Here is a 15,549-nt window from a genome sequence, read left to right on the forward strand (position 1 = left end):
GTTTTCTTCCAAGGCACTGATAAAAAAGCGAAATGGCCCAGAACTGATCCCTGCGGGACCCCACTAGAAACACACCCACTCAACCAGGAGTCCCCTTTTACAGTTATGTTTTCAGTCCTATCAGTGAGCTGGCTTTTAAGCCATTGAACATGTGCTGGGTTAATTTTATATCACTGTTGTATCTTAATCAAAATGGCCTGAGGTACTGTCATGGAGTCCCCGGGCGATGCTCTGGAACTGCTCCCTACGAAGCCAGGCAGGACTCCGGGGAGCCTCCTCTCTCGGAGCAGACTGGCTCCACAACTTCCACCTTCCTGGGTCTGACCTCGGAGCATTCAGCATCCTCTGCCCCTCCGTGCGCTTCCCCCAGCGAGTCTGCCTGGGCGGGATCCTGGGGCAGCCAGAGGCCCTGCCCCCAAACTCCGCAGTCAGACGTGACTCTCAGCCAGCGTAAAACAGAAGGTTTATTCGTCATCAGGACCACCGTGTAGAACAGAGCTTGCTATTACAGACATCAGTGACTTTCAGCCAAGTCCATCTTGGGAATCTTGGGCCAGACGCCCTGGATTCCCCCTCTTCCAGTCCCCCAACACAGACTGCCAACCTCCAGCCACCCGACCTGACCTCCAACACCCCGTCATGCCCCTCCTCCTTCTCAGGCCAAAGGTGTCACCTGGTCGCACCCCCCTCCTGGGTCTCAGGTTACATAGGTGCAAACAGCTGGGCAGCCACACCTGCCCTGAGGGCCTCAGCAAAATATTACACTATTACACCCAAGTATTGGTGCAGTCCACAGGGAAACTAAGGCGCACACAGACTCACATGCAACATAGCAAGACGGATAAAACCCCACTTCATCACGGGTACCAAGTCAAACGCCGTACAGAAGTCTAAGGACGTGACAACACGATTCCCTTTTGTAACGCTGCCTGTAGTGACTCAGGTCCCAACCTCAGGGCAAAAAACCAATGAGGAGTCTGGTGGCACCTTAAAGACTAACAGAGTTATTGGGGCATAAGCTTTCGTGGGTAAAAAACCCCTAGTGTTTATTTTTTGCCCTCTGATACTTGGCAACCTCAGAGCGGACTCTTAGAAACCCCACAAACCCCAAACTAGCTGCGAGTTCTATACTTCGATTTCACCAGCCAATTATCAAAGTGTAAACTCCTCAGCCTTACCAAGGAGTCCCAGACAGTCCCTTTGGGTGCTCCGATCTCTCTCGCCACCCAGGGGAGCCTGCCTTTCTGCACCAAGAATCAGAGCAATATTCAGAAAGAACAGGAGTACTTGTGGCACCTTAGAGACTAACAAATTTATTAGAGCATAAGCTTTCGTGGGCTACAACCCACTTCTTCGGTTGCATATAGAGTGAAACAGTCTCTAAGGTGCCACAAGTACTTCTGTTCTTTTTGAGGATACAGACTAACACGGCTGCTACCCTGAAACCTAACAATATTCAGGTTACTGCCAATCCCAAAGGACTAGTCAATTACCCCAGGTCATTTGCATGTTAGATCTCACACCAAAGACAAGACTTGTTGCCAATCTTATAATAAACTACCTGAAGATGGGAAAAGGAAACCAGAGAGTTATGTATCAGGTTAAAGCAGGTAACCATAGATACACAAGTGAGTTGGGCTGTAGTCCACGAAAGCTTATGCTCTAATAAATTTGTTAGTCTCTAAGGTGCCACAAGTACTCCTGTTCTTCTTTTTAAGTGAGTTCCAGTGTTAGTTTCACAAAGTACTAGAAGTTTCTGTAATAAGCAAGCTCTGTACGTCCTTCAGGGTTAACCCAGGCTAAACACTGGGGATCTCTTGCTTATGCCTACAAACACCTTGTCCCCTCCAGAGTCCTAGGTCCTTTTGGCTTGGGGTTTTTATCCCCTTCCTGCCATGTGCTCTGAGCTGCAAACTCAGCTGATGGGAGGAGTCCACTTGCCTGACTCCTCTCCACTGGGAGGAGAGCAGAACAACAAAAGACTTTTGTCCTCTTGTTGATGGTGTGTAGGGAAATTCCCATCCCAGAACAGTCTGTCTGGTATCGATGGACCTTTCCTGCTGGGCAGGGTGTGACACCTTCTGCTGGAGCTCAGCCCTTCCCACGAGTTAATGTCTCTCTCCCGGCTGTTGATTTACAGTCACCGAGGCTCACAACACAACTGCTCAAATATTGCTGTACAATACGGGACCCAGATGTTACAGGTGGGATTAATGTCGGCAGCAACTCACAACCCGCCCTGACGGTTAAACACTCAACACAGTCTTACAGTTCTAATACCGAGCTTGTCACTGTTCAGCTGAGACAAGGGGACCGTGGCATGAGCTGGCACGTGACCTGCCAGCATCCCGTCTTTATCAACCCAACTTCTCACCTGAGCACACTTGGGCTCTGATGATCTAAGCAAACCCCTGTCTCCCATCCTGGGGGCCTGCCAGTGACAATGCCCTGCTGCCCTGGGTGGGGAGCCAGGAACCAAACCCTATAGGGTTCCAGGGGTCAGACCTGCCCCATGTGACACCAGCAGCCAGTGGGCTGTGTGTGTTGTACAACTGGCCCCATGCAGCATGGGGCACAGGGCACTGCCTGGTGTGAATGACAGTCAATGGTGGATTCTCTGTAGCTTGAAGCCGATGAATGAAGATTTGGGGAGCTCAGTGACAGCCCAGGGGAGCCCAGTGAGGAGCGGGGGTTGAGGGGCTGACTAGATGGTCCCTGCTGGCTTGAGAGTCCATGAGAAGCTGCGCGGGGCACCAGCCAGGGCCTGGAGCCCATGGGGGCCGTGCCGCGCTGGGGCTTGTAGCCCATGGGGGCCGTGCCGCGCTGGGGCCTGTAGCCCATGGGGGCCGTGCCGCACTGGAACTTGTAGCCCAAGGGGCCGTGCCGCGCTGGGGCCTGTAGCCCATGGGGGCCGTGCCACGCTGGGGCCTGTAGCCCATGGGGGCAGTGCCACGCTGGGGCTTGTAGCCCATGGGGGCCGTGCCACATTGGGGCCTGTAGCCCAAGGGGGCCATGCCGCGCTGGGGCCTGTAGCCCATGGGGGCCGTGCCGCGCTGGGGCCTGTAGCCCATGGGGGCAGTGCCACGCTGGGGCTTGTAGCCCATGGGGGCAGTGCCACGCTGGGGCTTGTAGCCCATGGGGGCCATGCCGCGCTGGGGCCTGTAGCCCATGGGGGCCATGCCACGCTGGGGCCTGTAGCCCAAGGGGGCCATGCCGCACTGGGGCCAGTAGCCCATGGGGGCCGTGCTGCGCTGGGGCCTGTAGCCCATGGGGGCCGTGTCACACTGGGCCCAGGGCACCAGGCCAGGGCGTGCACTGGTGGGGCAGAGGAGAAGGCCCCGGCCCTGCCGCTCCCCGGGCCTGGCCCTGCCAGCAGAGGGCGTGAGCCGCAGGCCGGGCCGGAGCAGCTGGAACCGCACGGGGTCGCCCGGGCTGCGCGCAGGGGCCAGCCCGGCCTGGAGCCAGGGGACGCAGCCATGGAGCTCACGCCCTCCACCTCCGTGGGCAGTGAGTGCAGCCGCCCCGGGGACCCCCGGCAACCCCCCGGGGACCCCCGGCAACCGCCCCCTGGGGACTCCCCGGCAACTACCCCTGAGGATCCCCCCAGCAACCGCCCCCTAGGAATCCCCTGGCAACCATCTGCTGGGGATCCCCTAGTAACCGACCCGGGGACACCCCCCCGGCAACTGCCCCCTGGGGATCCCCCCAGCAACCGCCCCGGGGACCCCCCCAGCAACCGCCCCCTGGGGACTCCCCGGCAACCACCCCTGAGGATCCCCCCAGCAACCGCCCCCTGGGGACTCCCCGGCAACCACCCCTGAGGATCCCCCCAGCAACCGCCCCCTAGGAATCCCCTGGCAACCATCCGCTGGGGATCCCCTAGTAACCGACCCGGGGACACCCCCCCAGCAACTGCCCCCTGGGGATCCCCCCAGCAAACGACCCCCAGGGTCCCCCCGGCAACCGCCCCCTGGGGATCCCCCTCAGCAAACGACCCGGGGACCTCCCCCAGCAACCACCCTCTGGGGATCCTCCAGGCAACTGCCCCCTGGGGATCCCCCCGGCAACTGCCCCCGGGGACCCCCCCCCAGCAACCGCCCCCCAGGGTCCCCCGGGCAATCACCCCCTGGGAATCCCCCCTGGCAACTTCCCCCTCGGGATCCCCACCAGCAATCCCCCCAAGTCCTCGCCGCTTGGCAAACATCCCCGCGGGTCCTTCCCACCTGGCAACTGCCCCCAGGGACCCTCTGCCTGGCAACCATCCCCCAGGGAGCCCCCACCTGGCAACTGCCCCCCAGAGACCCCCTGCATGGCAACCACCCTCTGGGGGACCACCCCCTCAGCAACCACCCCCCGCAGAGTCCCCACCTGGTAACTGCCCTGGGGACCCACCGCCCAGCAACTGCCCCCTGCCCGGCAACCACCATCTGGGAACTCCCCATCAGGCAACAGCCCCCGGGGACCCCACCTGGCAATTGCATGGCAACCACCCCTGGGGCCCACCCCACATTGCAATCACCCCTGCCCCCAGGGCCCTGCCCAATAACCGTCCCTCCAGGGATCTCCTGGGCAACCACACTGCAACTGTCGCCAGGGCCTGCCCCACCTAGCAACAGCCCCCCCACCCCCCAGTACCACCTGGCAATAGCACAGCAACCACCCCTTGGGGACCACCGCACCCAGCAACCAGCCCCCCCTTAGGACCTACCCCCCAGGGACCCCCTGCCTGGCAACTAACCCATGGGGATCTGCCTCCCAGGGAGCCCCCCCGTCCAGTAATCATCCAGCAACCACCCCTCCCAGGGACCCTCCCACCCCAGTAACCACCTCCCTGGCACTCTCCCGCCTAGCAACCCCTGCCCCGGGAATCCCCCCACGAGAGAACCCTCCCTGACAACCCTTGCCCAGGGACCCCCACCTGGCACCCTCACCCAGGGTCCCCCCACCCACCAGAGGCCCCCAGGGACCACTCACTCAGAGGACCCTAACCCCAAGGTCAACCTTCCAGGGGGTACTCCCTGCCCCCACCCAGCCCCACCCCAACCTCCCCCAGTCACCCCTGCTCCCAGGGGATCCACCCTGCACCTGCCAGGGGTCGCCCCTCCCAACTTCCCCCTCCCCCCAAACCGTCACCCCCAGCACCCGCCACGGCTCTCTTCCCCCCTACACACACCCTCCCGCCACTCCCAAACACGTGCCCCATGGTTCCCTCACCACTATCACGCCATGGGTCCCCCCCTGCTCCACACCCCCAGCACTTTGCCTCCACAGCCTGCCCGGCCCATATCCATTCCGCCCCTGCAGCTGCCCCAGGGGCTCCCCCACTGCCTCCCCACCCCCACTGTCCCCAGGGGTCCCCCCCCCCAGCTTGTGCTCCTCATTTCACCCACTTCACTTACTGCTGGATCCCTCCCCACATGTGTGCTCCCAAGGCATCACTCCTCCCTGCTTGTCCGTTTCTGGCCTGGTGGTCAGAGCAGGCCCCGGCAGGGGGCAGGTGGGTTGGCCAGGGATTCGGTTCCTGGGGCTGGACCAGGAGCTAGCCCGGAGGTGGAGCTGGCACAGGTTAGCAGGAGGCCCTGTGGCAGCCAGCAGATGGGCTGGGAGGCAAAGCAGGTGGAGGCAGGCACCCTCAGGTGAGGGGTGTCTCTTGGGGGGCCTGGCTGTTCTGTGGAGCCTGGGAGGTGCACGTCATTCCCCTTTTTTTCATCCTGCCTCCCTGGATCCACTGCCCAGAGATTCAATTGGCTATGGGGTTATATCTCACTTCCTGTCCCAAACTGCTCGTCCCACCCCAGAGGTGGCTGCATTTCAGCGGTGGGTGAAGTGATCCTAGTGCATGCAGGCTGGCAGGTGCTCTGGGATCATTCGGGCTCTGGAACGCGCCCCTCGCCGCGGTCCCCTGGCCAGGGTGAAGGGGCAGGAATGGTGCTCTGGCGCCAGGCTCTCACCCCCCTCCCCGCCCCGCCCCGTGCAGCTCAGATGCGCACGCTGAAGGATGAGTTCAGCTCCCTGCAGGAGACGAAGGCGTCGGAGCTGGAGCAGGTGGAGCGGGAGCTGCAGGAGGCCAACGAAGAGATCCACGGCCTGCAGCTGGAGGCGGAGGAGGTGGCGGCCATCCACGAGAACGAGATCGCCGCCCTGCAGGAGCAGCTGTGCCGGCTGCAAGCCGAGCTGCAGCGCGTCCAGCAGGTCCGTGAGGAGTACGAGACGGAGATCACCACCCTGCGCGCCGAGATCACGATGAAGGGCAGCGGCCAGGCCCGGGCCGAGGGCCGCGCTGACGAGGTGGCTATGCTCCAAGGTATCGCCGCTGGGATCCTCGCTTCGCTGTGGGGTGGGCTCAGCAGGGGGCGCTCTCCCCTGGCAGTCAGTGCTGGTCCTGATGCCCTAGCGTGGCGCTAGGGGGCGCTGTGCTGCAGGGAGTTGTGGGGGCTCAGCAGGGGGCGCTCTCCCCTGGCAGTCAGTGCTGGTCCTGATGCCCTAGCGTGGCGCTAGGGGCCTGTCACGGGTGCCCAGGCTCAGGGCTCTGGTACTACTCTCGGGAGGCTCCGACAGGACCCTGGGGCAGTGTGACACCCCTCAGGGCGCGCGCTCACCAGGGCAAGCCCCCTTGGCTACAGTGCCTCCTGGGTCTGACCTCGGAGCATTCAGCCCCCCTGTCCCCGCTCCCCACAGTGAGTCCACTGGGCTGGGACGCCTGGGGCAGCCTCCCCCGCCCCCACAGGGGCCCTGCACCCCCACTCCGCAGCCAGCACTGACTTCCAGCCAGCCTGGGACACAGGAGGTTTATCAGTGGTCGGGAGCACAGCGTAGAACAGAGCTTGTTAGCACAGAAAGCAGGAACCTACAGCAAAGTCCATCTTGGGGGCGGATCCAGTGCCCTGGGCTCTCCCTGAGTCCCAAACCCGGAGACTGACCAGTTTCCACCAACCCAGCCTCAGTCACGCCCCATTGCTCCTCCTTTGTTCCTCTGTCTCTTTCCCGGGCCAACAGGTCACCTGGGCTCCACCTCTCTGTTCTCTAACACCTCCGGCTGCTCCTGCAGAGGATGGGCCCCCGGCCATGTCACACCTGCCTTCTAGGGGTCTCTGCAACAACCACACCCCCTTGTCCCACCTCCTAGCCCTAGATATTTGTGCAACACACAGGGGAAACCGAGGCACGCTGTTTTCATACAAAACATTAACAACATTCCCACTCTGTCCCAGGGCACTGTGCTGTAGGGCACTGGGCAGAGCTTCACCAGGGGGCGCTCTGCCCTCACAGTCAATGCTGACCCCAATGCTCCAGCACAGCACTAGGGGGCGCTGTGCGGCAGGGGTCGGGGTGGGTAGGAACCCCCAGTCCCAGGGCCGAGCCAGACGCAGCCCCGGACGCCGTGGGCTGGTGCCATCGGAATGGAATGGGCGCATGGAAAGCAGCCGCAGGGAGCTGTGGAGGTCGTGGTCATTGGGGGCACTGTGGGGGTGAAGGTCTCCTGGGGGGAGGGGTCTCCTGTGAGGTGGGGGCAATGGCGGCACTGTGGGGGTGAAGGTCTCCTGGGGGGAGGGGTCTCCTGTGAAGTGGGGGCAATGGGGGCACTGTGGGGGTGAAGGTCTCCTGGGGGCAGGGTTCTCCTGTGAGGTGGGGGCTGCGTCCCATTGCAGCCTGTGTGTTTCCAGAGGAGCTGCTGGCCCTGCGGGAGCAGTACCGGGACCTGATGGAGGAGTACCAGACCCTGCAAGAGAGCAACAAGATCATGGTGCACCAGCTGGAGAACCTGGAAGCCCAGAAGTACAGGTAACGGGGCTGGAAGGGGCAACAGGGCGGGGCAGGCCGGGGGGCCCAGCTTCAGACCCCATGGGCGGCTGGGCTCAGGACCTGCCTCCTGTTCCCCATGGCAGCTGGGGCTTGAACCAGAATCCTCAGGGGATCTGTGAGCAGGTGGGCAGGCCCCTGGCTGGGCTGGGCCAGGCGGGGCTGTGCAGGGCTGGACTGGTTAGTGCTGAACTGGGCTGGTCAGGACTGCGCTGGGCCGGGCTGGGCCAGGCGCCTCCCCCCAATGGGGGCCAGGCAGGCCAGGAGCAGCTCTGCAGTCTCTGCCCGGGGCCGCGGGCTCTCTTGGCAGATCCAGGAGCAGGTCGGAAGAGTCTCGCAAGTCGACGGAGTCGGACGTGATCCATACCCCGGTGCGCCGGACCCTCTCTCCCCGGCGCGCCAGCCCCCGCCTGAGCGGCAGCGTCTCCTTCAAGACGGTGGACGACATAAGAACCATCAGCAGCCCGAGCTGCAAGAAGGACCCCCCGAGCCAGGCCGAGGAGTCCGACTCCGAGCTGAGCCTGCACTTCCAGCTGCAGAGTGAGGAGGAGAAGGTGCATCTGGCCCAGAGCAAGGTACCCCCCCCTCCTGGCCCTGCCCGGGCGGGGCGCTGCGGGGCAGCGGGGAGTGTCTCCCAGGGGCTCCCCCGGGCCTTGGCCTCGCTGGCCGGGCAGCCGCTCATGCCCCTCTCCCTGCCCCTGCAGTGTGACAACATGCAGACCGAGCTGCGGGAGCTGCAGCGGCAGTACCAGGCCATCCAGCAGGAGCGCCAGCAGCTGCAGGAGGAGCTGAAGCTGTGCCGGGCGGAAATCCAGAGACTCAAAGGCATCGTGCCCGCTGACGGGCGGGTAGGTGTGCCCCAGGGGTGCCGCACGGGCAGGGGCGTTGTCGACGACAGGCGTGGGTAGTGACGGTGCCACGCTGCCGTGGGGGGTGCCCCGTAGGTGCTGACTGTGCCACGCTCCCGCGAGGGATCGGGCTTGTGGGCGACGGCTGTGCCAAGCTGCCGCCTCCCGGGTGCCCACAGATCCCGTTCTTGGCTGAGGCAGAGGGGGGCGCTGCTCCAGGGAGCCAGTGGGGGACCTGAGCAGGGCGAGATGGGGGTCGCAGCCAGCGGCGTGCAGGAAGCAGTGCCCAGTGCTGGGGGGAGGTACCAGCCGGGCACAGGAGCTGCCTGGACCCAGACGGCGGCGGTTTGAGCCCGGGGCTGGTCAGTAGCCGCTGGAGCTGGGGCTCGTCCAGACGCGCTGGGCAGGTCCTGGTGCAGACGGGGCCTAGGACACCCCGCCAGGGAGCCCCCGCCCGCGGCCCAGCCTGACCCACGTCCCCTCCCATGGCTCAGCCCCAAGTGGCCTGGCTCCCCACAGCCCGCTGGGGCAGGACTAGGGAGACCCCGAAAAGAGGCCGAGCAGCCTGCGATTTAATCTCTCTTTTCTCTCCCTTCTCATCTCCATCCACCCCCCACCCCGGCCTGTGGCTGCCGCCCCATTCCATTCCCCGCTCTCCCCCCATAGAGCCGCCCCGCCCCCGACGCCCCCGTGATCTCCCTCCCCCTCATAGGACTGGTTGTTATAGTGGCTCTGCTCTGGTGCTGGTGGGCCGAGACCTCTTCCTAATGCCGATCAGGTACTGGTATCTCCCCTTCCCTCGGCCTGGCCCAGGCCCCTGCTTGGCTCTCCCCGTGCATGGCAGGCAGCTCCCAGCACCTGCCCCCTCGCCTCTCCCCTCATCCACCCCCTCTGCTCTCCATCTCCCCAGGCGCTTGCTCCAGGCAGAGCAGTGAGCGAGGGCAGAGTCCCTCGCCCCGGCCCGCTTGGCCCCAGGGCTGCCAGCCGGAGACAGGGCTGGGGAGGGGCACGCCCTGGGGGAAGGAGCTGCTCAGATAACGCTCAAGACGTGGCCTCTCGTCCCCACTGCTGAGGGCAATAGGTGCCCCCCCGGGCACTGCCCCGGTGTAGGGGTGCGTGGTACTGGGGCAACCAACTCCCTTCCCCTGCTGCCACTCCAGGCCCTTCCTGCCCCTCCGAGCCCAGTGGCAGTGCCTGCGCCCCGGGTGGCCAGCAGGGGGCACTGTGATGTAATGCGGTGTGAGGCCCTCAGCACTGGGGGTCGGCCAGAGCAGATTAGATGGGCTGCAGCACCAGGCCCCTGCCCTGGGGAGAGGCTTTGGGATCCCCGGGCAAAGCCCCCTGAGTGTCCATTGCAGGGAGGGGAGCGCAGCATGAGTCCCCTTGCTAAGCAGCCAGCCCCCCGCATGCCTCAGACCCCTCACCATCCCCCCACCCCCTCACAGCATCCCCCCGCCGCCCATGGTTTCTTCCCAGCACTCAAATCCCACAATCCTTTGTGGCCGCCAAGGCTCGTGGGACAGTGTTTGGCCCCAAGGGTTGGGAACCAGCGGGCTAGGCTAGGGGAGGGGCGGGTGCCCCATCAATGGGGCCGTGGGAAACAAGACGGGGGAGATGGGGGCCCACTGGGGCTGATCCCAGGGTCCCCCCAGAGAGGGGGAGCCCCAGGGATCCCATCTCTCTGTGCTCCCCTGGGGAAGGCTGCTCCCCCCCCCCAGCTGTTAGCAGCTAGCCAGTAGCTCTGCAGGGCGGCTGGTGAACTCCACCGCTCCCTGCTGGCCGGGGTCAGCTCCTGCAGCTGGGTCTTGGGGAACGGGGGCTCCAGCACAACCCGCCCCCCCAGGCTCCAGGTGCCTCCCAGCCTGGCCCCCACCCCACAGCCACTGAGCAGCCCGGGCTCCCTGGAGGCGGGGGAGGGCTGCAGGGCACAGCACTGACCTCCCCTCCTCCCCGTCTCCCCCACACAGGTCCCGGCCGGGGGGCTGAAGCCCGTCATCCTCTTTGCAGTAGCTGCAGCCGTCTTGCTGCTGTACCCCTGCCTGAAGCGGTCCTGCGCCAGCGCCGTGCCGGCCTGAGGAGCGCCGCGCCCGGGCCATGCCACGCACGCACACCAGATCCGCACATAGGCCCCCCGCCCCCCCCAGCCTGCTCCAGCCCCCACCCCCGGTCAGTCACACCATGGCAGCATCTGCCCCCACGTTACTGGCTCTCTCCATCCTTCGGGGCTCAGGGTCAGGGACGCTGGATCTGTGGGGCAGGGAAGGGAGACTGGAGGGGTGCGTGGATGTGGGGGGCGGCTGGGATAGGGAGCGGGTGGGCTGCAGGCTGCATGGGAGAGTGAGGGGCTCCCTGAAAGCAGCCTCAGCCATCCCTGGGGCCCCCGGCTCTGGGCTGGGTCCGGTCCCATTGGATCATAGCGCCAGCTAGTGGGGGGGGGGGTACGAGGGGCCCCTGCCATCGACTCCCCAAACTGAACCTGTTCCGGTGGAGCCCCAGCCCCCGCCCTGACCCACACCGCCCCCCCTCCATCCCAGCCCCCACACTGCCCCCCTCCATCCCAGCCCCCGCCCTGACCCACACCGCCCACCCTCCATCCCAGCCCCCACACTGCCCCCCTCCATCCCAGCCCCCGCCCTGACCCACACCGCCCACCCTCCATCCCAGCCCCCACACTGCCCCCCCTCCATCCCAGGCCCCGCCCTGACCCACACTGCCCCCCCTCCATCCCAGCCCCCGCCCTGATCCACCCTGCCCCCTCCATCCCAGCCCCCACACTTCCCCCCTCCATCCCAGCCCCCGCCCTGACCCACCCTGACCCCTCCATCCCAGCCCCCGCCCTGACCCACACTGCCCCCCCTCCATCCCAGCCCCCACACTGCCCCACACTGCCCCCTCCATCCCAGTCCCCACCCTGCCCCCTCCATCCCAGCCCCCACCCTGACCCACACTGTTCCCCTCCATCCCAGCCCCCACACAGCCCCCCTCCATCCCAGCCCCCGCCCTGACCCACACTGCCCCCCTCCATCCCAGCCCCCACCCTGACCCACACTGCCCCCCTCCATCCCACCCCCACCCCACCATGGGGGTGCTGGGATCCCAAGGGAGCCCCAGGCAGGGCTCTGGTCCGGTCCCTTCTGATTGGCTCCATGGCCGGCGCTAGTCTGGTTAACAGCCTCGCTGCCCGGGGCGCCCCGCCTTGGGGAGGTTCCCACTGCCTGGCTCTCGGCGCCCCCCTGTGGCCCCTGCTGTGGAATGTTGTTACCTCGGACGAGCTGCCGACAGACTGGGAGTGGCAGGATGGGCCTTGGCTGGGGTAGGGAGGATGGGTACCAGCCTGCCACCCCCCTTCTGCCAGGGACCAGGTAGACGCCACCCTGCACCTCCACCATAGCCCAGCCGTTCCGAACCCGCGGCCACCTCTTCCTCCCCTCTCCAGAGCACATCGGCTCCTCTCCCGGTCGGCCAGAGGGCGGCGCTGGAGACCCAGACCCAATGCTCCCCACTCCCCGCCCCACCCGCCAGAACCCTGCCTCCTGCTGGCCCGGCGCGCCCGCCCCGGCGCTTGGCGTGATCTGTTGCAATAAACTGAAACCCAAGGCGGTCATGTGGGAAGCCTGGGCTGGAGTGTTTAGCTGGCAACATTGAACATGTCTTTACATGCGTGCTCCGTGCCCGGGAAGGTTGGACGCTCTCGGTGCCGTTCGGCAGGGAAGGCCCAGTGGAGGGACATTTCGTTCTTTTTAAAGGGGGAGCCCCCATGGTTTGCCCTGCCTCTCGCTGTCACCCCTTCGCCCGAGGGCCCCGGCTGCAAACCTTCCCCCCGTCACGTCAGTTCAATGTTAGCACCCCCCTTTCTTCTGCCCTCGGTGGGCGAGCCGTGGGCGCTGGCCCCAGGCCTGGGCGGCTGGCGTTTGCACACTCACTGGTGTCACGACGGCTCGTGAATGGTCGGCGCAGATGGGCAGGGCGGGGTCCTTGACGAGAAAGGGGCTCTCGGTGGGGGGGGGCTTCAAAACGGCTTGGGCTGGCGGGACCCGGGCCGTGACACCTTTCCCTGGGCATGTATTCCTGAAGCGCCTGCACAGGGGCTGACCTGGCCCCGTGGCCCCTGCGGCCGGCTCCTGCTCTGTCCCCGCCCAGCCCTGCGTCCCTGCTTTCCGACTGGAGCCGCGGCTGCCCCCCCGACTCACGCGCTCGGGGGCTCCCCCTCTTTGTGGTTGTTGAATGTTGTAACTTGGTAAAAGAACTTCCTAAATCCACGGAGCCTGGGTCTGTCCTAGGCGTCGCCTCGTGCTGGGCGGGGGCTGCGCCCGGGGTACAGCGAGAACCCAGCTCGGGGACCCCCGAGGGGGCTGGAGACAGCCCTCAGGGGAGCCGAAGCCCTGGGCCGGGATCCTGCTCTGGGGAAGTGGATGGGAAACGTCCCCCCGACTGCAAGCGTGGGCCCCGGCTAGAATGGCCCAGACGCCGTGGGGATGGGCCCCCTCCAAGGCAGCGTGAAGCCGAACCCACGAAGGAGCTCCTGGCTGAGGGCTGCGGGGGATGCACGGGGTGCTCTCCTCGGGGGCTGGCCGGTGGCGGTGGAGAGAACGCCAGGCTGGAATAATGGGGCTCCGGCTCCTCCCTGGAGCCAGCCCAGGCAGGACCCAGAGCGCCCCCAGCTGTTCTCCTCAGCTCCAGGTTTCTGGCCCAGCCTGTCCTTGTCCAAGCCCCTCCTGAGCAGGCTCAGGGTCCCGCCTGGACCAGTTTGCCCCCCTCGCACTGTAAGAGCCTTGAGCACGGCCCCCCAAGCCAGGACACTCCCCCTTGCCCCGGGCCGGGGATCGGGGCTATCTGGGCCGGGCCAGGTCAGCTGGGCTGTGAAGTGCTGGCATGAGTCTAGGGTCTCTACTCCCCCCACCCACGGCTGGAGGCTGCTCGGTGGGACCCCGCTGTGGCTGCCGAGGCAGGGGCTGGCTGGCTGGTGAAATGCCCCTTGCGAGGCCGAACCCCCCTCCCCTGAGCTCTGACACGCACGCCCCTCTCTGGCCTGGCACCCGTGCCGAGCACACGGTGTTCTCTGCCGGCTGGCAGGGAGCGGCTCACTCCCCCCGGCCGCGCCAGCCAGGTGCTTCGGGCAGTGCTCAGCTGCTATATTGAGCCGCGCGGGTCAGGCACAGTGTGTGACTGTCTGATGGGGGCTGCCCCCCCCCCCCCGATTCAGCAGCCCGGGGGGCTGAGTGTGTTCGAGGACGGGGCCTTGCATGGCAGATCGCCCCCAGCGGAGCTGTCTGCTCCAGGGGGCCCCCAGAACGGGAGGGTCCAGGTCGCGTTGCCCTCCCTGGCCAGCCCCAGTGCTCGGCAGGCGGCCCCGGCTGGAGGTGCCCAGCAAGGCTCTAGGTTCTCAGCCGGCCCCTAAATCATCCTGGCGTAGCCTCCGCCCCGCTGCCAGAACCCACCCAGCGCCCCCTCTGCCCCGGGGTTCCCCTCCCAGCCTCCTGCCGCCCCGTGTGGTGGGAATCACATCGCGCCAGCGGAGTCCCGTGTGCCGGCTTGACCAAGAGTGGGCTGTGGTGGCCGGATCCCATCTGCAGGCCCCTCGGGGGCGGGATTTCGGAGAGCAGGGGGGCTCTGTGACCCAGCTGATGGAGGCCAAGTGAGAGCCGGTGACTAGGTGTCGAGGCGAGGCAGATGCTGGCCCCACAGTGCTACCTGGGAACGGCTCCCCGGGGGACAGGACGGGTTGGCCGTCTGTGCAGGTGGTGCCTGGAGCTCATGCTGGAGCAGAAGGTCCCACCTGAGCCTCTCTGGCTAGGCCCCAGGCTGGGGGGAGCAGCCGGGAGCCCGCCCGGGCTGGTGGGCCGAAGGGATGGGCTCCGGGAGGGGGCTGCATGGAGAGAGGGGACGATGCTAGAGCCCCCCCCAGTAGCCGGGGGCTGGAGCAGGCCAAGCACTGGAAGCACCTGGGCGACTCAGGCAAGGGGGTAGCGTTGGCCCTGGTGGAGCTGGACCCCAGGCGGCCCCTGGAGGAGTGAGTCCAGCGGTTGCACCAGCCAGGGCCCGACGACAGCAAGAGCCACGTCCTGAGTGGCGCGGGGGGGGGGGGGGTCAGTCCTGTGGGGCAGAGCCAGGGGGAAGGCTGAGGGCACGTGCACACACACACACAGCACACACACCCCCTCTACATCTCTCTCCACTTTCAAACAACCGTGCCCCCCCCGCTTACCATCCTATAAAACCGCCTCTGGCACCTGCAGTCTTCTTCCCCACTTCCCACACCTCATCCTCAGCGCCGTGGGGCCGAGAGCTGCCGGTCAGGATTGGGCCCCTGGACCTCGAAGGGCCTGAGTGTCGCCAGCAGTGGGGCCGGCAGGGCGCTCCTGGGCTGGCCAGGGAGGTGACATGGGAAGGATGGAGCTGGAGGACCAAGTATTTTCTAGACCATCCCTGACAGGTGTTTGTCCAACCTGCTCTTAAAATCTCCAGAGATGGAGATTCCACAACCTCCCTGGGCAATTTATTCCAGTGCTTAACCACCCTGACAGGAAGTTTTTCCTCACGTCCAACCTAAACCGCCCTTGCTGCAATTTAAGACCATTGCTTCTTGTCCTATCCTCAGAGGTTAACGAGAACAATTCTTCTCCCTGCTCCTTGTAACAACCTTTTATGTACTTGAAAACTGTTAACATGTCCCCTCTCAGTCTTCTCTTCTCCAAACTAAACAAACCCAATTTTTTCAATCCTCCCTCCTAGGTCATGTTTCCTGGGCCTTTAATCATTTTTGTTGCTCTTCTCTGGACTTTCTCCAATTTGTCCACATCCTTCCTGAAATGTGGCATCCAGAACTAGACACAATACTCCAGCTGAGGTTGTATCAGCACAGAGTAGAGCGGAAGAATGACTTGTCGTGTCTTGCTCACAG

The 15,549-nt window shown here is 65.0% G+C and overlaps 1 protein-coding gene across 3 annotated transcripts in view; it reads left to right on the top strand.

Annotated features, from left to right (window-relative positions):
* The window catches only part of CCDC136 (coiled-coil domain containing 136), a 28,520-nt gene extending 15,613 nt beyond the window's left edge, over positions 1-12,907 (top strand). Inside the window, exons 4-9 of one of the 3 annotated variants that reach the window (XM_065551851.1) lie at positions 5,978-6,304; positions 7,665-7,782; positions 8,111-8,375; positions 8,505-8,648; positions 9,315-9,426; positions 10,616-12,907. In XM_065551851.1, coding sequence (XP_065407923.1) covers positions 5,978-6,304; positions 7,665-7,782; positions 8,111-8,375; positions 8,505-8,648; positions 9,315-9,416 — 956 coding nt within the window. In that variant the 3' untranslated portion in view covers positions 9,417-9,426; positions 10,616-12,907. The remainder of the gene's footprint in view (positions 1-5,977; positions 6,305-7,664; positions 7,783-8,110; positions 8,376-8,504; positions 8,649-9,314; positions 9,427-10,615) is intronic. The other 2 variants (XM_065551855.1, XM_065551850.1) reach the window with 2 other exon arrangements.
* The last annotated feature ends 2,642 nt before the right edge of the window (positions 12,908-15,549 follow it).

This window comes from Chrysemys picta, chromosome 1 (genome assembly GCF_011386835.1).
Source record: "Chrysemys picta bellii isolate R12L10 chromosome 1, ASM1138683v2, whole genome shotgun sequence".
In the NCBI taxonomy this organism is placed as follows: Eukaryota; Metazoa; Chordata; order Testudines; family Emydidae; genus Chrysemys; species Chrysemys picta.